Here is a 20,512-nt window from a genome sequence, read left to right on the forward strand (position 1 = left end):
AAGTCTCACCAAAGGCCTCGATATTCCTGTTATCCGTTACTCATATTTGTTTGAATCTCTGCATATGCTGGTTATGTTCCGGTGTGGAACAAGGAATTTTAAGAATTGGCTTTTGGAAGGCAAAATAGAATTACAGAATGTCAAAATTGGAAGAACATTTAGGGGTCAAATAGTTAATGCATCTCATTTATAGATGGACAAAGTCAAGTCCAGAGACGGGAGGGAAATTGTTAAATACTGCTCAATAATTTTTTAGTAGAATTAGCAGGTTTCTGACTTTGTAGCTCTTCAAAAAGGGAGCCTGTAAGCCACTGTTCTCAAAAAGTACCATTTAAAAAAAATCAGAATTGTTGGGTTACGTGTTAAAAATAAAGATTCTTGGGTCCCATCTCAGATCTACTGAATCAGAATCTCAAAGGTAGGCCACGATAACCTGCATTTTAACAAACTTTATAATTGTTCTAACACACAAAGGTGTTGAAAAGCACTGCCCTAGACATTCTTAGCTCAAGCCTTTATACTATATCCTCACGTTAAAAACAAACAAACAAACAAAAAAAGTGTCTTTCCAAGTATTTAAAAGAAGCAAAGCGGTAGTGGATCTGAAATGCTGTCAGAATCCTCATGGTAACTGTACAGTGTAGGGTCCAACCAATAAAGATAAGGAAAGCTCTAGTAGTCAAGCACACTTGGGAAGCTGCAGCTGGTACAACAGTCTAGTAGAGGGCAGGCTCTTCAGCATGCTGCTAGGCATTTTTAAACTTCCTTTTTGGGCTACACAGACAAGCATACAGTAGATGCAGTTACTGAAGTTTAACTTTTCTGCCAAGACACAAAGTCTGAAAACATGGGTCTTTGTGTGTCATCATTTTAGCACTCTCCAGCCCTAGTTTTCTCCCGGCTCTCTCACTCACTCAAAGTTCTGCAGGCAGAATCCCTAGAGGCTCCCGGGAGACCCGGAAACCAAATATCCCTGGCCTCACCTTGTCTGCCAAGTTCGGTGTGGGATCCCCACGCAGCTGGGGCAACGCAAAGGGTTAACAAGCCGTTCGCTGCAGAGTGGCAGGGAGCAAAGCCAATCGAGTGTCTAGGCGGGCTGTAAGTCTGGTGTGGGCGGGGCCGGGACGTAATGTGCGAAAGGGAAGCGGTGGAGACCAAAGGGGTGAGAGGGCAGCGGCGGTTAGAGGTTGCGAGGAGGCGGGGCGACCGGGAGAGCATAGGAGCTTTGGTCCGTTCTCCCTGCTCTCCTTTATCCTTAGGGGTCGGGGACGGCCTGGTGCCTGGTGTATGGCCACGGAGTTACGGTGTCTGGACTCCATGCCCTGTCACAACCAGCAAGTAAACTGTGCCTCGACCCAAAACCCCGAGCCGCAGCAAGCTGGCGAACTGATCCCGGACCATGCCGGGGGAAACAGCGACTTCGCGGGCAAGCTGACTCTCCTCAGGGGGAGAGTAAGCTCTTCTAGCGTACCGGCTGAGCGGGACTCACAGGCCTGCGGCGGCGCCACCCTCAACTCAGAGAGCAACGGTGGCACTGGCAACTCTGACGCGCCAGCCAGCGACTCCCTCCTAGGGGACTGCGAACTCTCCCGACAGATCGGGGCGCAGCTTAAGCTCCTGCCAATGAATGATCAGATCCGGGAGCTGCAGACCATCATCCGGGACAAGTGAGCCAGAGCGGAAGGGGAAGGGGAGGTGGAGGGTCTCTCAGGGGTTGGGCGGGGATTGGAAGTAAAAGGGCGAAGGTTCTTGGCCTAGGGAAGCTGGTCTGGAGATTTCGGCAGGGCATTTTCTTTGCGGGGCGGTGTCACTTGACTCAGGCCTCCTACCCTTTTTCCCAGTACCTATGTTTAACATCGCTTTGTGTAGTTTGGAAGCATTTTAGGTAACCTCCTGTTTCCTCTTTGTCTCTTATGAGCGGAATACTCAGTCATTCCAGTCAGGTAAACGTGCTGATCTGCCCTGTGCCTGTTCTCGTGGGCAGTAACCATTTCTGGGTTGTAGGTTTACCACGTGAACAGACACAGGGCAGAGAGCGTAGCCCTTTCACTTCATACTGTTTAATAGACTCCCAGTTTGTTCCCTTGTCTCCATTTCTCTCTTCTACGTGTACCCACACATTACTGAACAATTAATCTTCTTAATATACTGCTTTGATGCGCTAACTACCGTACTCAGCAGCCTTCTTTGGCTTCTCTGAGCCTACCAAACAAAGTTAGGATCCTTAGCTTGACATTAAGGCCCATCTTCGTGGTCCCTAGGAACTATTCTGAAACATCCCCACTTCTCCTCGCATCTCAAATTCTCTTTACTCCTCTGCATGTTCAAATCCTACCTACTCTTCAACATTCAGCATTAAATGTCCACCTCTGCCAAGAAGCTTTCCTTCAATCATTCTTCCTCACTGATCTTCCCTGGCCTTTTTAGTGCAAGATTCACCTTCTGTTTTGTGTATTGTTCGTTTTGCTCTTATCGCACTTGTTAGATTTTAAGCTCCTTGAGGGCAGAAGTATCTTTTACATTTTTGAATTCCAACTATGCCTTGCAAGCAGTAGTCATTCAATTACTAAAAGTTCTTTGTAGCTGTTAAAGTTATATTTATGAAAGTATTTAATGGTTTTTAATGAATTAATATTGAAAACTGTGGTCACATGAACCAATAAATGAAGTAGTGATCTTAAAAAGTAGGAGACAGGCTTGGTAGTTGTGGTGGGGGGAACTGAAATAAGACTTAATCTGTAAAACAAAGAAAATAGGATGATTCTTGTTTCTATAGAGCAAGAGTTACTGACTTTGTGTCTTGGACCTGTGCTGTCTTGGACCTTGTGCTGTACCTGTAGATGGGTTTCTGGGCTTTAGCAAACCCTCAGAAATTATCTGGGAAATGTTATTTGTATGTGCATTTTAAATGATTTTTTTAAATAGCATTATTTTTTAGTATTTTTAAAATAAATTTATTTATTTTTGTAAATAAATACAAAAATATTGCATTGGGTCTTGGTTGCTGCATGCAGGCTTTTTCTAGTTGCGGCGAGTTGAGGCTACTCTTCGTTGTGGTGCACGGGCTTCTCATTGCAGTGGCTTCTTCTGTTGTGGAGCATGGGCTCTAGGTGCACGGGCTTCAGTAGTTGTGGCACACGGGCTTAGTTGCTCCATGGGCATGTGGGATCTTCCCAGGCCAGGGCTCAAACCCATGTCCCCTGCATTGGCAGGCAGATTCTTAATCACTGCACCACAAGGGAAGTCCCATAACATCTTTATTGAGCTATAATTTACATACCATACAATACACCTTTTAAAGTGTACAATTCAGTGGTTTTCAAGTATGTTTATTGCTTTGCAGCCACCCACACAATTTTAGAACATTTTCATCAGCTCAACAAGAAAGCCCACACCCATGAGCAGTCACTCCCCACTTCCCTCCAACCCACCAAGAGCCCTAGACAACCACTAATCTACCTTCTGTGTCTATTGATGTGCCTATTCTGGTTGTTTCATGTAAATAGAATCATATGACATGTGGTCTTTTGTGGCTAGTTTCTTTTATTTAGCATAATGTTTTCAAGCTTTATCCATCTTGTATCAGTACACCATTTCTTTTTTGGCTGAATGATATTCCTCTGTATGGATATACCACATTTTGTTTATCCATTCATCAGGTGATGGACATTTGGGTGGTTTGGTTTCCATTTTTTGGCTATTATGAATAATGCTACTATGAACATTTGCATATGTGCTTTTTTATGGGGTGGGGATTCCTTCGCTTTCATTAGATTTCACAAAGGGGTCTTCCTGACCATGTAAAAGTGAACAGTTGCTATAGAACTTGGAGAGGGCATGACATTCAGCATTCATATATGACAGTATTAATACCTGATTTTACTGCATTACTCAGAAAAGCCTGGGTGGTGTAGTAAACCTGGGTGTAAGCAAAATATTTTTTTTCTTTTTTTTTTTCTGAGTTTGGGAGGAGACAGCAGGATCCAGAATCATCTTAGGCAAGATGTTTAGCATCTCTGTGCTTCAGCTTTATCATTTGTAAAATGAGGATGTTCCTAATATCTCATGAAGCTCCTGGGAGGCTAAAACAAGATACTGTCTATGAACATTTGTTGTAAACTGTGAACAGTATGCATATTTACGGCATTTCAAGCCTTTATGTTTAGATTTGTGCATGGTTCAGATTGTATCCGTAAGTGCTGGTTTCTTCAGCTTTTGGGAGACAGTAAAAGGAATTTAACTACATAGAATGCACATTCTTATTTTAAAAAACAACACTGAGAGATCCTAGATTATTTTTATCCTGCTATGATACAGAATAGAAAAACTCATTACAATTTTTAATAACTAATTGATGCTTATTTAGGGTGGAGACAGAGTTTTAGTTTTGTTTCTGTTAATCAAATCTGTTAATGGAGGCCTCTGTTCCTTTATCTTAAAAAATTGGCATCCCCTCACACAAACAGGACCTGTTTTATCCGGGGCTGGTGTGGAGTGCTCGTGGTTAGAGGAGCTATATTTACAGGGGTCTAGTTATGGAAGGTGCCATCAGTTATCAGTCTGTCTTCCTTGTACCCTTATGCTCTTCTCTATTTTGATGTGACATCATATATGTGCACTATGGAACTGTCTGATGATAGAGGCCATTGAAGTACTTGTTATTCCTTTTATTGTTCCTGGTCCTTAGTGTCTATCTAGTGAAGGGATTGCTTTCTGAATTGACTTTGGCATGGGGAAATGGGGTTGAGCCAGAGAACTGCATGTTGTTGTAAATACATAAAGCAGGCAAGATTGAGAACATTGGACTTATTTAAAATATCTTTTTACTTATTTTTTTGAAATGTGCTGTATTTGCAGCATAAAATGTTGGTGGTATTATTGAATTTCAAGGAAATGTTTTTTTCTCTATTTGAGTATGCAGTAGTCTAAACATCAAATGATCAGATAATTTACTCTGTCACACAGGGGTCACTCATGAACTCAGGAAGAAATGACTGCTTCATTTGCAGTTTTTGTTGTTGCAGTGGATTTAAACCACACATCCTTCCCTTTCTGCCTCCTTTATATACTAAACCCAGCAAAATCTGAGTGTAATGCACTGTTCCCTTGAACACAGTTCATGACCTCATATATAAGGCAGTGCAGTGTATTTAAAAGATCATCTCCTAGCCCCAGTTTTTGTTTTCTTTCGTTTTCTGAAACATTAAAGTAAAGCTGTTTCATGAGCTATTGAATGTTTCCTGTATATTTGCCCTCAAAGGGGTTTCACCATGGCCTCAGCAGGCAGCTTGGATGAAAGTTGAGCCATCTTAGAGTATTTTAGTCCATGAAATAGCGCTAAAGAAAGAACACATTCATTCTTGTGACTTTTTTTTTTTAGTCACCTGGTGGGGAGACAATTAACCTCAGGATGGATGAACATCCTGTGCAGCCCTAATATGAGCACAGCCTGATGTGATTTGCGTCATTTGGCTAGGTAGTGTTCTTAACCAAAGCTGTACATTTGAATTGCTTGGGGAGTCTTTTTTTTTTTTGGAACCCATCCTTAGAGTGGAGTAGTAGAGTAGTCTTGGGTGGAACCTGAGCAGTTGTAGCTTTTCAAACACCACAGGTTATTGTGCTGTGCTCAGGCTGGGCCACTGCCTGCGGGAGAATGGCCATTCTCCCTTGCGTGGTGATTTGGCTAGTTTTGGATTTAGGGTGTAGGCTGAGCCAAGGATTCTAAACTAAACAGAACCAGCCTAGAGAACCTGGCCTGGTATCACCCTGAGACTGGAGGAATCTCAGAACTGTTCCCTTCAACTTATACAAAACCAAAATGTCCACCACAGAAAACACTATGACCTACAAGTTATTTATCAATAAATCACGGACATGGTTTTGGTTTTCCATGTGAATTTTCTAACTGGCTTTTAGGCCAGGAGTGAGGAAGTCGACTTTTTATACATACCTCTGTTATAATATTTATTGGGCATATCCTAGTAATCTCTTACCAGCTAGTCTGGACTCTGGGGAGGCAGAAAGAAAGTGTGGCCTGGCACAGTACCTGGCATATAGGGGAATTAATGTTCCAATCATTATAAAAATTAATAAATCAACTTGAATGACTGAGGCCTGGGTTCTAAAGGAAAATGATAGCTTCTCTTCTTTTTCTACCTGATCTCGAATGTTTACATTGAACTCTGCTTTGAGGTGCAAATAAATAATTAATGACACTATTTTATGAGATTCTTAAGAAGGTGCTGAAGATCTGTGGCCCTGATGACATGCACCTGGCAGGTAGTAAAAGCTATTTTCATTTTTTTTTGTTGTTGTTTGTTTTGGTTTTCACATCAGATTAGGTTTGCTGCAAGTACTTCACTGCATTTTGTTTTTTTTGAGGGGGAAGGAAGGAGGAGGAAAATCATTTATAAATCATCTGCATACAATGACAGACTGAGCTTAGAGCTTCTTTATTTTAATGATCACATAACAAAGTAGCTATGGAAGTAGTGCTTGTGTTTTCAGAGCTTCCACTAAACATTAACTCTAAGTGAAACATTCCTTTGGTTTAAACCTGCCAGAAAAGCTTATATTTTTTACTTCCCTTTAAACTGTTGCTTAAAAAAACAAAAAACCAAGAACATATTAGAGCTAAAACTGAGTCCATTTAGTTCTTCCTCCTTAGCTTAGATTGCTAGATAAATACAGGACACCCAGTTAAAGTTGAGTTCAGATAAACAATGAATACTTTTCTTAGTATATCCTAAACATTGTATGGGACATACTTCTGAAATACAAATTTAACTGGGTGTCCTGTATTTTTATTTGCTAAATCTGGCAACTTTATGCCCAGACTTAACTTCTCCCACCCCCAATGCTAAAGACAATCTTTGTGTATAATCCTCATTTTCAAAAATGAGACCTAGGACAGCAGAAGCAAGAATAACTACAGTCCTGCAGCCTATGGAACAAAAACCACATTCACAGAAAGATAGACAAAATGAAAAGGCAGAGGACTATTTAGGAACAAGGAACGAGATAAAAAGAACAAGATAAAACCCCAGAAAGACAACTAGATGAAGTGGAGATAGGCAACCTTCCAGAAAAAGAATTCAGAATAATGATAGTGAAGATCATCCAGGACCTTGGAAAAAGAATGGAGGCAAAGATCAAGAAGATGCAAGAAATGTTTAACAAAGACCTAGAAGAATTCAAGAACAAACACCTAGAAGAATTCAAGAACAAACAGAGATGAACAATACAATAACTGAAATGAAAAATACACTAGAAGGAATCAATAGCAGAATAACTGAGGCAGAAGAATGGATAAGTGACCTGGAAGACAGAATGGTGAAATTCACTGCTATGGAACCAATAAATAAAAAAGAATGAAAAGAAATGAAGACAACCTAAGAGACCTCTGGGACAACATTAAATGCAACAACATTCACATTATTGGGGTCCCAGAAGGAGAAGAGACAGAGAAAGGATCCGAGAAAATATTTGAAGAGATTATAGTCAAAAACTTTCCTAACATGGGTCAGGAAATAGCCACCCAAGTACAGGAAGCACAGAGAGTCCCAGGCAGGATAAGGAGAAACACGCCAAGACACATAGTAATCAAATTGACAAAAATTAAAGACAAAGAAAAATTATTAAAAGCAACAAGGGAAAAATAACAAATAACACACAAGGGAACTCCCATAAGGTTAACAGCTGATTTCTCAGCAGAAACTCTACAGTCCAGAAGGGAGTGGCATGATATATTTGATGAAAGGGAGGAACCTACAACCAAGATTACTGTAGCTGGCAAGGATCTCCTGAAGATTCAACGGAGAAATCAAAAGCTTTACAGACAAACAAAAGCTAAGAGAATTTAGCACCACCAAATCAGCTCTACAACAAATGCTAAAGGAACATCTCTAAGTGGGAAACACAAGAGAAGGAAAGGACCTACAAAAACAAACCCAAAGCAATTAAGAAAATAGTTATAGGACCATACATAACAATAATTACCTTAAATGTGAATGGATTAAATGCTCCAACCAAAAGACACAGGCTCGCTGAATGGATACAAAAAGACCCATGTAGGGTTTCCCTGGTGGTGCAGTGGTTGAGAGTCCGCCTGCCAATGCAGGGGTCATGGGTTCGTGCCCTGGTCTGGGAAGATCCCATATGCTGCGGAGCAGCTAGGCCTGTGAGCCGTGGCTGCTGAGCCTGCGCGTCCAGAGCCTGTGCTCTGCAACGGGAGAGGCCACAACAGTGAGAGGCCCACATACAGCAAAAAAAAAAAAAAACCATATATATGCTGTCTACAAGAGAATCACTTCAGACCTAGGGACACATACAGACTGAAAGTGAGGTGATGGAAAAAGATATTCCATGCAAATGGAAATCAAAAGAAAGCTGGAGTAGCAATACTTGTATCAGATAAAATAGACTTTAAAATAAAGAATGTTACAAGAGACAAGAAGGGACACTACATAATGATCAAGAGATCAATCCAAGAATATATAACAATTATAAATATATATGCACCCAACATAGGAGCACCTCAATACATAAGGCAACTGCTAACAGCTATAAAAGAGGAAATCGACAGTGACACAATAATAGTGGGGGACTTTTAACACTTCACTTACACTAATGGACAGATCATCCAGACAGAAAATTAATAAGGAAACAGAAGCTTTAAATGACACAATAGACCAGATGGATTTAACTGATATTTATAGGACATTCCATCCAAAAACAGCAGATTACACTTTCTTCTCAAGTGCACACGGAACATTCTCCAGGATAAGTCACATCTTGTGTCCCAAATCTAGCCTCGGTAAATTTAAGAAAATTAAAATCGTATCAAGCATCTTTTCTGACCACAGCACTATGAGATTAGAAATAAATTACAGGGAAAAAAATGTGAAGAATACAAACACATGGAGGCTAAACAATACGTTACTAAATAACCAAGAGATCACTGAAGAAATCAAAGAGGAAATAAAAAAATATTTAGAGAAAAAAATGACACCTATTTCAGTACTACTTGGATTTAAATTAAATTGTTTTTTAAGTTATGAGTCAGAGGTTTTAATTTAATCATTTGAAAAGGGTGTATTCTTGTTTTAACCTTAATTACATACTCTTTACAAGCCACATTATAATAGCAGCTTCTCTATCTTGAGAAGGAAAATTTTAATGATGTTTTATGTGCCGGCCAGTCTCTTTATTTCATTATTTGCATTGTATGTACATGCCAGTCTGATTGACAGGGAGAGAAATCTCATTAAAATACACCTAAAAACTGGTTACCTTTTAGTAAACGTTCCCTTATTAGAGCAAAATATAGATAATGGCTTTACTCAGGGACTTAAGAGAGCTTCAGTCTGGGAAGAACCTTGGAATACTTCACCTCTATAAGCCTCACTACTTTCTTCACTAAAGAGGTGGTAAGAATAGAATCTACCTTTTAAGATTATGTGAGGATTAGACCAGGTAATGCACGAAAAGTGCTTAATACTTGGCACCAAAGAAGCTTTTAATAAATGATGACCTGTGGGAACGAAGGGAGTAATATATGTATAATATTACGTACCTGCTGTAACTTTTGGACCTTTTAAGAAAAGCCTTTTAAATAAATCTTGTACACTTGGGTGTGTGTGTGTGTGTGTACAGTTATTAAATGAATTTTCTTTAAAAAAGAAGAGGAGAGGTTGTCAAGTTTATTCTGAATAGAGAGAAGTAGCAGATAGTGATCAAATGGAAGTTTCTGCTGTAGAAATTGAAGTGTAATTGCCCCAGGAGAGGATGTCTTCCAACACACTAGAGAATCCCTCTAGTGGTGGTGATGATGGTGGTGGTGATGGTGGTGGTGGTAGTAGTAATAGCAGCAGCAGCAGTAGTAGTAGTGAGATCTAGTAAGAAGAGGGGAGAGGATCTCTACTTGAAGTCTTAATTTTTTAATATTATAAAGACATTCCTCTCATAGTTCCATATGTTATGGATGATAAGTAAATACCTATTAGCCTTTTGGAAGAAAGGTCAGAGATTTCTCTTGATTTCATCTTCGTTGGGGTTTGCTATGAGATGTACGTGTCTTAAAATATATAAATATACAATTGCTATAGCCTCTCTGGAAATTTTAAAGTGCTTTATAGACGGTCTTAAGTAGGGAAGAGTCTGGTTTACCAAATCCACATTAAAATGAGGATTTGGCTTCTGGTATGATTCTCATTCTTTTGTTTCTGTGTGAAGATCATTTTTTTAAAAAATGGCTACCTTTGGCTTTCATTTTGTTACTATAGATGTGTGACACATTTGTTGGGGGGAGTGTCAAGAAAAGTATATTCTCAGATATGGTTAGGTCTGCATTGTTAATCCTATATGGGGTTTGCACAATTTAAAAGATACTCTGCTTAACATTAGTTAGATTTCTATGCTCTGAATTATGAGCACCTGGATCTCACTGTTTAAATATTTGAATATATTTTAGAATATTCCAGGGATGTGTGTCAGTGTGTGTGTTGCTTTGTGATAATTTTGCATTAGATATTATTTGGGACAGTTATCAGATACAAGATGATTAAAATCTCTTTCAAAACTTTGTTTCCAGTATGATAGATTTTTTTTAAAAGTGGTTTTGAGACAAAAGTGTATAGAGTTATGATTTGAAACAAAGCATATGGAGTCAATAAGACCTGGGGTCTGGTTTACATTAAAACATCTTTATTAACACATACTTTAGTCCAGTGTTGGGCCTAAAGTAGGGGTCCAAAGATTATGTGCAACTCAATTGATCCAACAAGTAAATATCTGTTTTATGAAACTCTAGTGTTAACAGTGTAAGGGATATAGATGTGGATATTGCAGACCACTGTGGGTTTTTTGTTGTTGTTTGTTTGTTTGTTTGTTTTACATCTTTATTGGAGTATAATTGCCTTACAATGGTGTGTTAGTTTCTGCTTTATAACAAAGTGAATCAGTTATACATATACATATGTTCCCATATCTCTTCCCTCTTGCATCTCCCTCCCTCCCACTCTCACTATCCCACCCCTCTAGGTGGTCACAGAACACCGAGCTGATCTCCCTGTGCTACGCGGCTGCTTCCCACTAGCTATCTATTTTACGTTTGGTAGTGTATATATGTCCATGCCACTCTCTCACTTTGTCACAGCTTACATTTCCTCCTCCCCATATCCTCAAGTCCATTCTCTAGTAAATCTGTGTCTTTATTCGTGTCTTACCCTTAGGTTTTTCATGACATTTTTTTCCTTAAATTCCATATATATGTGTTAGCATACGGTATTTGTCTTTCTCTTTCTGACTTACTTCACTCTGTATGACAGACTCTAGGTCCATCCACCTTATTACAAATAGCTCAAATTCGTTTCTTTTTATGGCTGAGTAATATTCCATTGTATATATGTGCCACATCTTCTTTATCCATTCATCAGATGATGGATACGTAGGTTGTTTCCATCTCCGGGCTATTGTAAATAGAGCTGCAATGAACATTTTGGTACATGACTCTATTAGAATTATGGTTTTCTCAGGGTATATGCCCAGTAGTGGGATTGCTGAGTCATATGGTAGTTCTATTTGTAGTTTTTTAAGGAACCTCCATACTGTTTTCCATAGTGGCTGTACCAATTCACATTCCCACCAGCAGTGCAAGAGTGTTCCCTTTTCTCCACACCCTCTCCAGCATTTATTGTTTCTAGATTCTTTGATGATGGCCATTCTAACTGGTGTTAGATGGTATCTCATTGTACTTTTGCTTTGCATTTCTCTAATGATTAATGATGTTGAGCATTCTTTCATGTATTTTTTGGCAATCTGTATATCTTCTTTGGAGAAATCGCTATTTAGGTCTTCTGCCCATTTTTGGAATGGGTTGTTTGTTTTTCTGTTATTGAGCTACATGAGCTGTTTGTAAATTTTGGAGATTAATCCTTTGTCAGTTGCTTCATTTGCAAATATTTTCTCCCATTCAGAGAGTTGCCTTTTGGTCTTGCTTATGGTTCCCTTTCCTGTGCAAAAGCTTAGAAGTTTCATTAGGTCCAGTTTCTTTATTTATGTTTTTATTTCCATTTTCTAGGAGGTGGTTAAAAAAGGATCTTGCTGTGATTTATGTCATAGAGTGTTCTGCCTATGTTTTCCTCTAAGAGTTTGATAGTTTCTGTCCTTACATTTAGGTCTTTAATCCATTTTGAGCTTATTTTTGTGTATGCTTTTAGGGAGTGATCTAATCTCATACATTTACATGTACCTGTCCAGTTTTCCAAGCACCACTTATTGCAGAGGCTGTCCTTTCTCTACTGTACATTCCTGCCTCCTTTATCAAAGATAAGGAGACCATCTGTGCGAGGGTTTATCTCTGGGCTCTCTATCCTTTTCCATTGATCTATATTTCTGTTTTTGTGCCAGTACAATACTGTCTTGATTACTGTAGCTTTGTAGTATTGTCTGAAGTCAGTGAGCCAGATTCCTCAAGCTCCGCTTTTCTTTCTCAAGATTGCTTTGGCTATTCAGGGTCTTTTTTGTTTCCATACAAATTGTGCAATTTTTTGTTCTAGTTCTGTGAAAAATGCCACTGGTAGTTTGATAGGGATTGCATTGCATATATAGATTGCTTTGGGTAGTAGAGTCATTTTCACAATGTTGATTCTTCCAATCCAAGAACATGGTATATCTCTCCATCTATTTGTATCATCTTTAATTTCATTCACCAGTGTCTTATAATTTTCTGCATACAGGTCTTTTGTCTCCTTAGGTAGGTTTATTCCTAGATATTTTATTATTTTTGTTGCAATGGTACATGGGAGTGTTTTCTTGATTTCACTTTCAGATTTTTCATCATTAGTGTATAGGAATGCCAGAGATTTCTGTGCATTAATTTTGTATCCTGCTACTTTACCAAAGTCATTGATTAGCTCTAGTAGTTTTGTGGTAGCATCTTTAAGATTCTCTATGCATAGTATCATGTCATCTGCAAACAGTGACAACTTTACTTCTTTTCCGATTTGGATTCCTTTTATTTCCTTTTCTTCTCTGATTGCTGTGGCTGAAACTTCCAAAACTATGTTGAATAAGAGTGGTGAGAGTGGGCAACCTTGTCTTGTTCCTGATCTTAGTGGAAATGCTTTCAGTTTTTCACCATTGAGGACGATGTTGGCTGTGTGTTTGTTACATATGGCCTTTTTTATGTTGAGGAAACTTCCCTCTATGCCTACTTTCTGGAGAGTTTTTATCATAAATGTGTGTTGAATTTTGTCAAAAGCTTTCTCTGCGTCTCTTGATATGACCATATGGTTTTTCTTCTTCAATTTGTTAATATGGTGTATCATGTTGATTGATTTGTGTATATTGAAGAAACCTTGCATTCCTGGAAAAAACCCCACTCGATCATGGTGTATGATCCTTTTAATGTGCTGTTGGGTTCTGTTTGCCAGCATTTTGTTGAGGATTTTTGCATCTATGTTCATCAGTGATATTGGCCTGTTGTTTTCTTTCTTTGTGACATCCTTGTCTGGTTTTGATATCAGGCTATGGTGGCCTCGTAGAATGAGTTTGGGAGTGTTCCTCCCTCTGCTGTATTTTGGAAGAGTTTGAGAAGGATAGGTGTTTGCTCTTCCCTAAATTTTTGATAGAATTCACCTGTGAAGCCATTTGGTACTGGGCTTTTGTTTGTTTGAAGATTTTAAATCACAGTTTCAATTTCAGTGCTTGTGATGGTCTGTTCATATTTACTATTTCTTCCTGATACAGTTTTGGCAGGTTGTGCATTTCTAAGAATTTGTCCATTTCTTCCAGGTTGTCCATTTTATTGCCATAGAGTTGCCTGTAGTAATCTCTCATGATCTTTTGTATTTCTGCAGTGTCAGTTCTTACTTCTCCGTTTTCATTTCTAATTCTATGGATTTGAGTCTTCTCCCTTTTTTTCTTGATGAGTCTGGCTAATGGTTTATCAATTTTGTTTATCTTCCCAAAGAACCAGCTTTTAGTTTTATTGATCTTTGCTGTCGTTTCCTTCATTTCTTTTTCATTTATTTCTGATCTGATTTTTATGATTTCTTTCCTTCTGCTAACTTTGGATTTTTTTGTACTTTTTACTCTAATTGCTTTAGATGCAAGATTAGCTTGTTTATTCGAGATTTTTCCTGTTTCTTAAGGTAGGATGGTATTGGTATAAACTTCCCTCTTAGAACTGCTTTTGCTGCATCTCATAGGTTTTGGGTCTTCGTGTCTCCATTGTCATTTGTTTCTAGGTATTTTTTGATTTCCTCTTTGATTTCTTCAGTGATAACTTCGTTATTAAGTAGTGCATTATTTAGCCTCCATATGTTTGTAGTTTTTACAGGTCTTTTTCTGTAATTGATATCTAGTCTCATAGTGTTGTGGTCGGAAAAGATACTTGATACGATTTCAAGTTTCTTAAATTTACCAAGGCTGGATTTGTGACCCAAGATATGATCTATCCTGGAGAGTGTTCCATGAGCACTTGAGAAAAATGTGTATTCTGTTGTTTTTGGATGGAATGTCCTATAAATATCAATTAAGTGTTTCTTGTTTAGTGGATCATTTAAAGCTTGTGTTTCCTTACTTATTTTCATTTTGGATGATCTGTTCATTGGTGAAAGTGGGGTGTAAAAATCCCCTACTATGAATGTGTTACTGTCGATTTCCTCTTTTTTTTTTACATCTTTATTGGAGTATAATTACTTTACAATTGTGTGTTAGTTTCTGCTTTATAACAAAATGAATCAGTTGTACATATACATATGTTCCCATATCTCTTCCCTCTTGCATCTCCCTCCCTTCCACCCTCCCTATAGCACCCATCCAGGCGGTCACAAAGCCCTGAGCTGATATCCCTGTGCTATACGGCTGCTTCCCACTGGCTATCTACCTTACGTTTGGCAGTGTGTATATATATATATACACTATATATATAGTGAGAGAGCCTCTCTCTCACTTTGTCACAGCTTACCCTTCCCCCTCCCCGTATCCTCAAGTCCATTCTCTAGTAGGTCTGTGTCTTTATTCCTGTCTTACCCCTAGGTTCTTCATGACATTTTTTTCCTTAAATTCCATATATATGTGTTAGCATACTGTAGTTGTCTTTCTCTTTCTGACTTACTTCACTCTGTATGACAGACTCTAGCTCTATCCACCTCATTACAAATAGCTCAATTTCGTTTCTTTTTATGGATGAGTAATATTCCATTGTATATATGTGCCACGTCTTCTTTATAAATTCATCCGATGATGGACACTTAGGTTGTTTCCATCGCCGGGCTATTGTAAATAGAGCTGCAATGAACATTTTGGTACATGACTATTTTTGAATTATGGTTCTCTCAGGGTGTATGCCCAGTAGTGGGATTGCTGGGTTATATCATAGCTCTATTTGTAGTTTTTTAAGGAACCTCCATACTGTTCTCCATAGTGGCTGTACCAATTCACATTCCCACCAGCAGTGCAAGAGTGTTCCCTTTACTCCACACCCTCTCCAGCATTTATTGTTTCTAGATTCTTTGATGATGGCCATTCTGACTGGTATGAGATGATATCTCCTTGTAGTTTTGATTTACATTTCTCTAATGAATAATGATGTTGAACATTCTTTCATGTGTTTGTTGGCAGTCTGTATATCTTCTATGGAGAAATGTCTATTTAGGTCTTCTGCCCATGTTTGGATTGAGTTTTTTGATTTTATGTTATTGAGCTGCAGGAGATGCTTATAAATTTTGGAGATTAATCCTTTGTCAGTTGCTTCATTTGCAAATATTTTCTCCCATTCTCAGGGTTGTCTTTTGGTCGTGTTTATGGTTTCTTTTGCTCTGCAAAAGCTTTGAAGTTTCATTAGGTCCCATTTGTTTATTTTTGTTTTTATTTCCATTTCTCTAGGAGGAGGGTCAAATAGGATCTTGCTGCAATTTATGTCATAGAGTGTTCTGCCTATGTTTTCCTCTAAGAGCTTGAAAGTTTCTGGTGCTACATTTAGGTCTTTAATCCATTTTGAGCTTATTTTTGTGTATGGTGTTTGGGAGAGATCTAATCTCATACTTTCACATGTACTTGTCCACTTTTCCCAGCACCACTTATTGAAGAGACTGTCCTTTCTCCACTGTACATTCTTGCCTCCTTTATCAAAGATAAGGTGACCATATGTGTGTGGGTTTATCTCTGGGCTTTCTGTCCTTTTCCTTTGATCTATGTTTCTGTTTTTGTGCCAGTACCATACTGTCTTGATTACTGTAGCTTTGTACTGTAGTCTGAAGTCAGGCAGCCTGATTCCTCCAGCTCCGTTTTTCGTTTTCAAGATTGCTCTGGCTATTTGGGGTCTTTTTGTTTCCATACAAATTTTGAAATTTTTTGTTCTAGTTCTATGAAAAATACCAGTGGTAGTTTGATAGGGATTGCATTGAATATATAGATTGCTTTGGGTAGTAGAGTCATTTTCACAATGTTGATTCGTCCAATCCAAGAACATGGTATATCTCTCCATCTATTTGTATCATCTTTAATTTCTTTCATCAGTATCTTATAATTTTTTGCATACAGGTCTTTTGTCTCCGTAGGTAGGCTTATTCCTAGATATTTTATTATTTTTGTTGCAATAGTACATGGGAGTGTTTTCTTGATTTCACTTTCAGATTTTTCATCATTAGTGTATAGGAATGCCAGAGATTTCTGTGCATTAATTTTGTATCCTGCTACTTTACCAGAGTCATTGATTAACTCTAGTAGTTTTGTGGTAGCATCTTTAGGATTCTCTATGTATAGTATCATGTCATCTGCAAACAGTGACAGCTTTACTTCTTTTCCGATTTGGATTCCTTTTATTTCCTTTTCTTCTCTGATTGCTGTGGCTGAAACTTCCAAAACTATGTTGAATAAGAGTGGTGAGAGTGGGCAACCTTGTCTTGTTCCTGATCTTAGTGAAATGCTTTCAGTTTTTCACCATTGAGGACGATGTTGACTGTCGGTTTGTCATACATGGCCTTTATTATGTTGAGGAACGTTCCCTCTCTGCCTACTTTCTCCAGGACTTTTTATCATAAATTGTTGTTGAATTTTGTCAAAAGCTTTCTCTGCATCTGTTGAGATGATCGTGTGGTTTTTCTCCTTCAATTTGTTAATATGGTGGATCACATTGATTGGTTTGCGTATATTGAACAATCCTTGCATTCCTGGAATAAACCCCACTTGATCATGGTGTATGATTCTTTTAATGTGTTGTTGGATTCTGTTTGCTAGTATTTTGTTGAGGATATTTGCATCTATGTTCATCAGTGATATTGGCCTGTAGTTTTCTTTCTTTGTGACATCCTTGTCTAGTTTTGGTATCAAGGTGATGGTGGCCTCGTAGAATGAGTTTGGGAATGTTCCTCCCTCTGCTATATTTTGGAAGAGTTTGAGAAGGATAGGTGTTAGCTCTTCTCTAAATGTTTGATAGAATTCACCTGTGAAGCCATCTGGTCCTGGGCTTTTGTTTGTTGGAAGATTTTTAATCACAGTTTCAATTTCAGTGCTTGTGATTTTTCTGTTCATATATTCTATATTTTCCTGGTTCAGTCTCAGAAGTTTATGCATTTCTAAGAATTTGTCCTTTTCTTCCAGGTTGTCCATTTTATTGGCATAGAGTTGCCTGTAGTAATCTCTCATGATCTTTTGTATTTGTGCAGTGTCAGTTGTTACTTCTCCTTTTTCATTTCCAATTCTATTGATTTGAGTCTTCTTCCTTTTATTCTTGATCAGTCTGGCTAATGATTTATCAATTTTGTTTACCTTCTCAAAGAACCAGCTTTTAGTTTTATTATCTTTGCTATCATTTCCTTCATTTATTTTTCATTTATTTCTGATCTGATTTTTATAATTTCATTCCTTCTGCTAACTTTGGGGTTTTTTTGTTCTTCTTTGTCTTATTGCTTTAGGTTCAAGGTTACTTTGTTTATTTGAGTTGTTTCCTGTATCTTAAGGTAGGATTTTATTGCTATAAACTTTCCTCTTAGAACTCCTTTTGCTGCATCCCATAGATTTTTGTTCGTCGTGTCTTCATTGTCATTTGTTTCAAGGTATTTTTTGATTTCCTCTTTTATTTTTTCAGTGATCACTTCGTTATTAAGTACTGTATTGTTTACCCTCCATGTGTTTGTATTTTTTAGAGATCTTTTTCTGTAATTGATATCTAGTCTCCTAGCATTGTGGTCGGAAAAGATACTTGATACAATTTTAATTTTCTTAAATTTACCAGGCTTGATTTGTGACCCAATATATGATCTATCCTGCAGAATGTTTCATGAGCACTTGAGAAAATGTGTATTCTGCTGTTTTTGGATGGAATGTTCTATAAATTTCAATTAAGTCCATCTTTTTTAGTGTATCATTTATAGCTTCTGTTTCCTTATTTATCTTCATTTTGGATGATCTGTTCATTGGTGAAAGTGAGGTTTTAAAGTCCTCTACTATGATTGTGTTACTGTCGATTTCCCCTTTTATGGCTGTTAGTATTTGCCTTATGTATTGAGGTGCTCCTATGTTGGGTGCATAAATATTTACAATTGTTATATCTTCTTCTTGGATCAATACCTTGATCATTATGTAGTGTCTTTCTTTGTCTCTTCTAATAGTCTTTATTTTAAAGTCTATTTTTCCTGATATGAGAATTGATACTACAGCTTTCTTTTGCTTTCCATTTGCATGGAATATATTTTTCCATCCCCTCACTTTCAGTCTGTATGTGTCTCTAGGTCTGAAGTGGGTCTCTTGTAGACAGCATATATATGGGTCTTGTCTTTGTATCCATTCAGCCAGTCTGTGTCTTTTGGTGGGAGCATTTAGTCCATTTACATTTAAGGTAATTATTGATATGTATGTTCCTATTCCCATTTTCTTAAGTGTTTTGGTTTGTTATTGTAAGGCTTTTCCTTCTCTTGTGTTTCTTGCCTAGAGAAGGTCCTTTAACCTTTGCTATAAAGCTGGTTTGGTGGTGCTGAACTCTCTCAGCTTTTGCTTGTCTGTAAAGGTTTTAATTTCTCCATCAAATCTGAATGAGATCCTTTCTGGGTAGAGTAATCTTGGTTGCAGGTTTTTCTCCTTCATCACTTTAAATATGTCCTGCCAGTCCCTTCTAACTTGCATAGTTTCTGCTGAAAGATCAGCTGTTAACCTTATGGGGATTCCCTTGTGTGTTATTTGTTGTTTTTCCCTTGCTGCTTTTTTTTTTCCCTTGCTGCTTTTAATTTGTTTTCTTTTTATTTATTTTTTGACAGTTTGATTAATGTGTGTCTTGCTGTGTTTCTTCTTGTATTTATCCTGTATGGGACTCTCTGTGCTTCCTGGAGTTGATTAACTATTTCCTTTCCCATATTAGGGAAGTTTTCAACTATAATCTCTTCAAATATTTTCTCAGTCCCTTTCTTTTTCTCTTCTTCTTCTGGAACCCCTATAATTCGAATGTTGGTGCGTTTGATGTTGTCCCAGAGGTCTCTGAGACTGTTATCAGTTCTTTTCATTCTTTTTTCTTTATTCTGCTCTGCAGTAGTTACTTCCACTATTTTATCTTCCAGGTCACTTATCCGTTCTTCTGCCTCAGTTATTCTGCTATTGATCCCTTCTAGAGTATTTTTAATTTCATTTATTGTGTTGTTCTTCGTTGCTTGTTTCATCTTTAATTCTTCTAGGTCCTTGTTAAATGTTTCTTGTATTTTCTGTATTCTATTTCTAAGATTTTGGATCATCTTTACTATCATTATTCTGAATTCTTTTTCAGGTAGCTTGCCCATTTCCTCTTCATTTGTTAGGTCTGGTGGGTTTTTATCTTGCTCCTTCATCTGCTGTGTGTTTTTCTGCCTTTTTATTTTGCTTATCTTACTGTTTTGGGGGTCTCCTTTTTGCAGGCTGCGGGTTCGTAATTCCCGTTGTTTTTGGTGTCTGTCCCCAGTGGGTTAGGTTGGTTCAGTGGGTTGTGTAGGCTTCCTGGTAGAGGGGAGTAGTGCCTGTGTTCTGGTGGATGAGGCTGGTTCTTGTCTTTCTGGTGGGCAGGTCCACGTCTGGTGGTGTGTTTTGGGGTGTCTGTGGACTTATTATGATTTTAGGCAGCCTCTCTGCTAATGGGTGGGGTTGTGTTCCTCTCTTACTAGTTGTTTGGCATAGGGTGTCCAGCACTGTAGCTTGCTGGTCGTTGAGTGAAGCTGGGTGTTGGTGTTGAGATGGACATCTCTGGGAGATTTTCGCCATTTGATATTATGTGGAGCTGGGAGGTCTCTTGTGGACCAGTGTCCTGAGGTTGGGTCTTCCACCTCAGAGGCACAGCACTGACTCCTGGCTGCAGCACCAAGAGCCTTTCATCCACACGGCTGGTTGCAGGTATTGATGTATATGCCCACCTTGAGATATTCCACTACTTTGTCTAAGTTGCCTGCTCTGGCAGCACGGAGTAAGCTTGCATTGGTGTCAGACATTTTTCGCCCCTTCAGTCCAGAAATTGTGCTTGAAGTGTCTGCTCAGAAATCCCAAATGATGC

General features: G+C 38.4%; 1 protein-coding gene across 1 annotated transcript in view; it reads left to right on the plus strand.

The window, feature by feature from the left end:
• Window positions 1–1,207: 1,207 nt before the first annotated feature.
• UPRT (uracil phosphoribosyltransferase homolog) overlaps window positions 1,208–20,512 on the plus strand; it is a 39,170-nt gene continuing 19,865 nt past the window's right edge. Inside the window, exon 1 of the mRNA XM_082681989.1 lies at window positions 1,208–1,667. Within this exon, the coding sequence (XP_082538115.1) occupies window positions 1,288–1,667 (380 nt within the window). The 5' untranslated portion in view covers window positions 1,208–1,287. The remainder of the gene's footprint in view (window positions 1,668–20,512) is intronic.

The sequence above is a fragment of the Grampus griseus genome, assembly GCF_964374135.1.
Source record: "Grampus griseus genome assembly, chromosome: X".
Classification (NCBI taxonomy): Eukaryota; Metazoa; Chordata; class Mammalia; order Artiodactyla; family Delphinidae; genus Grampus; species Grampus griseus.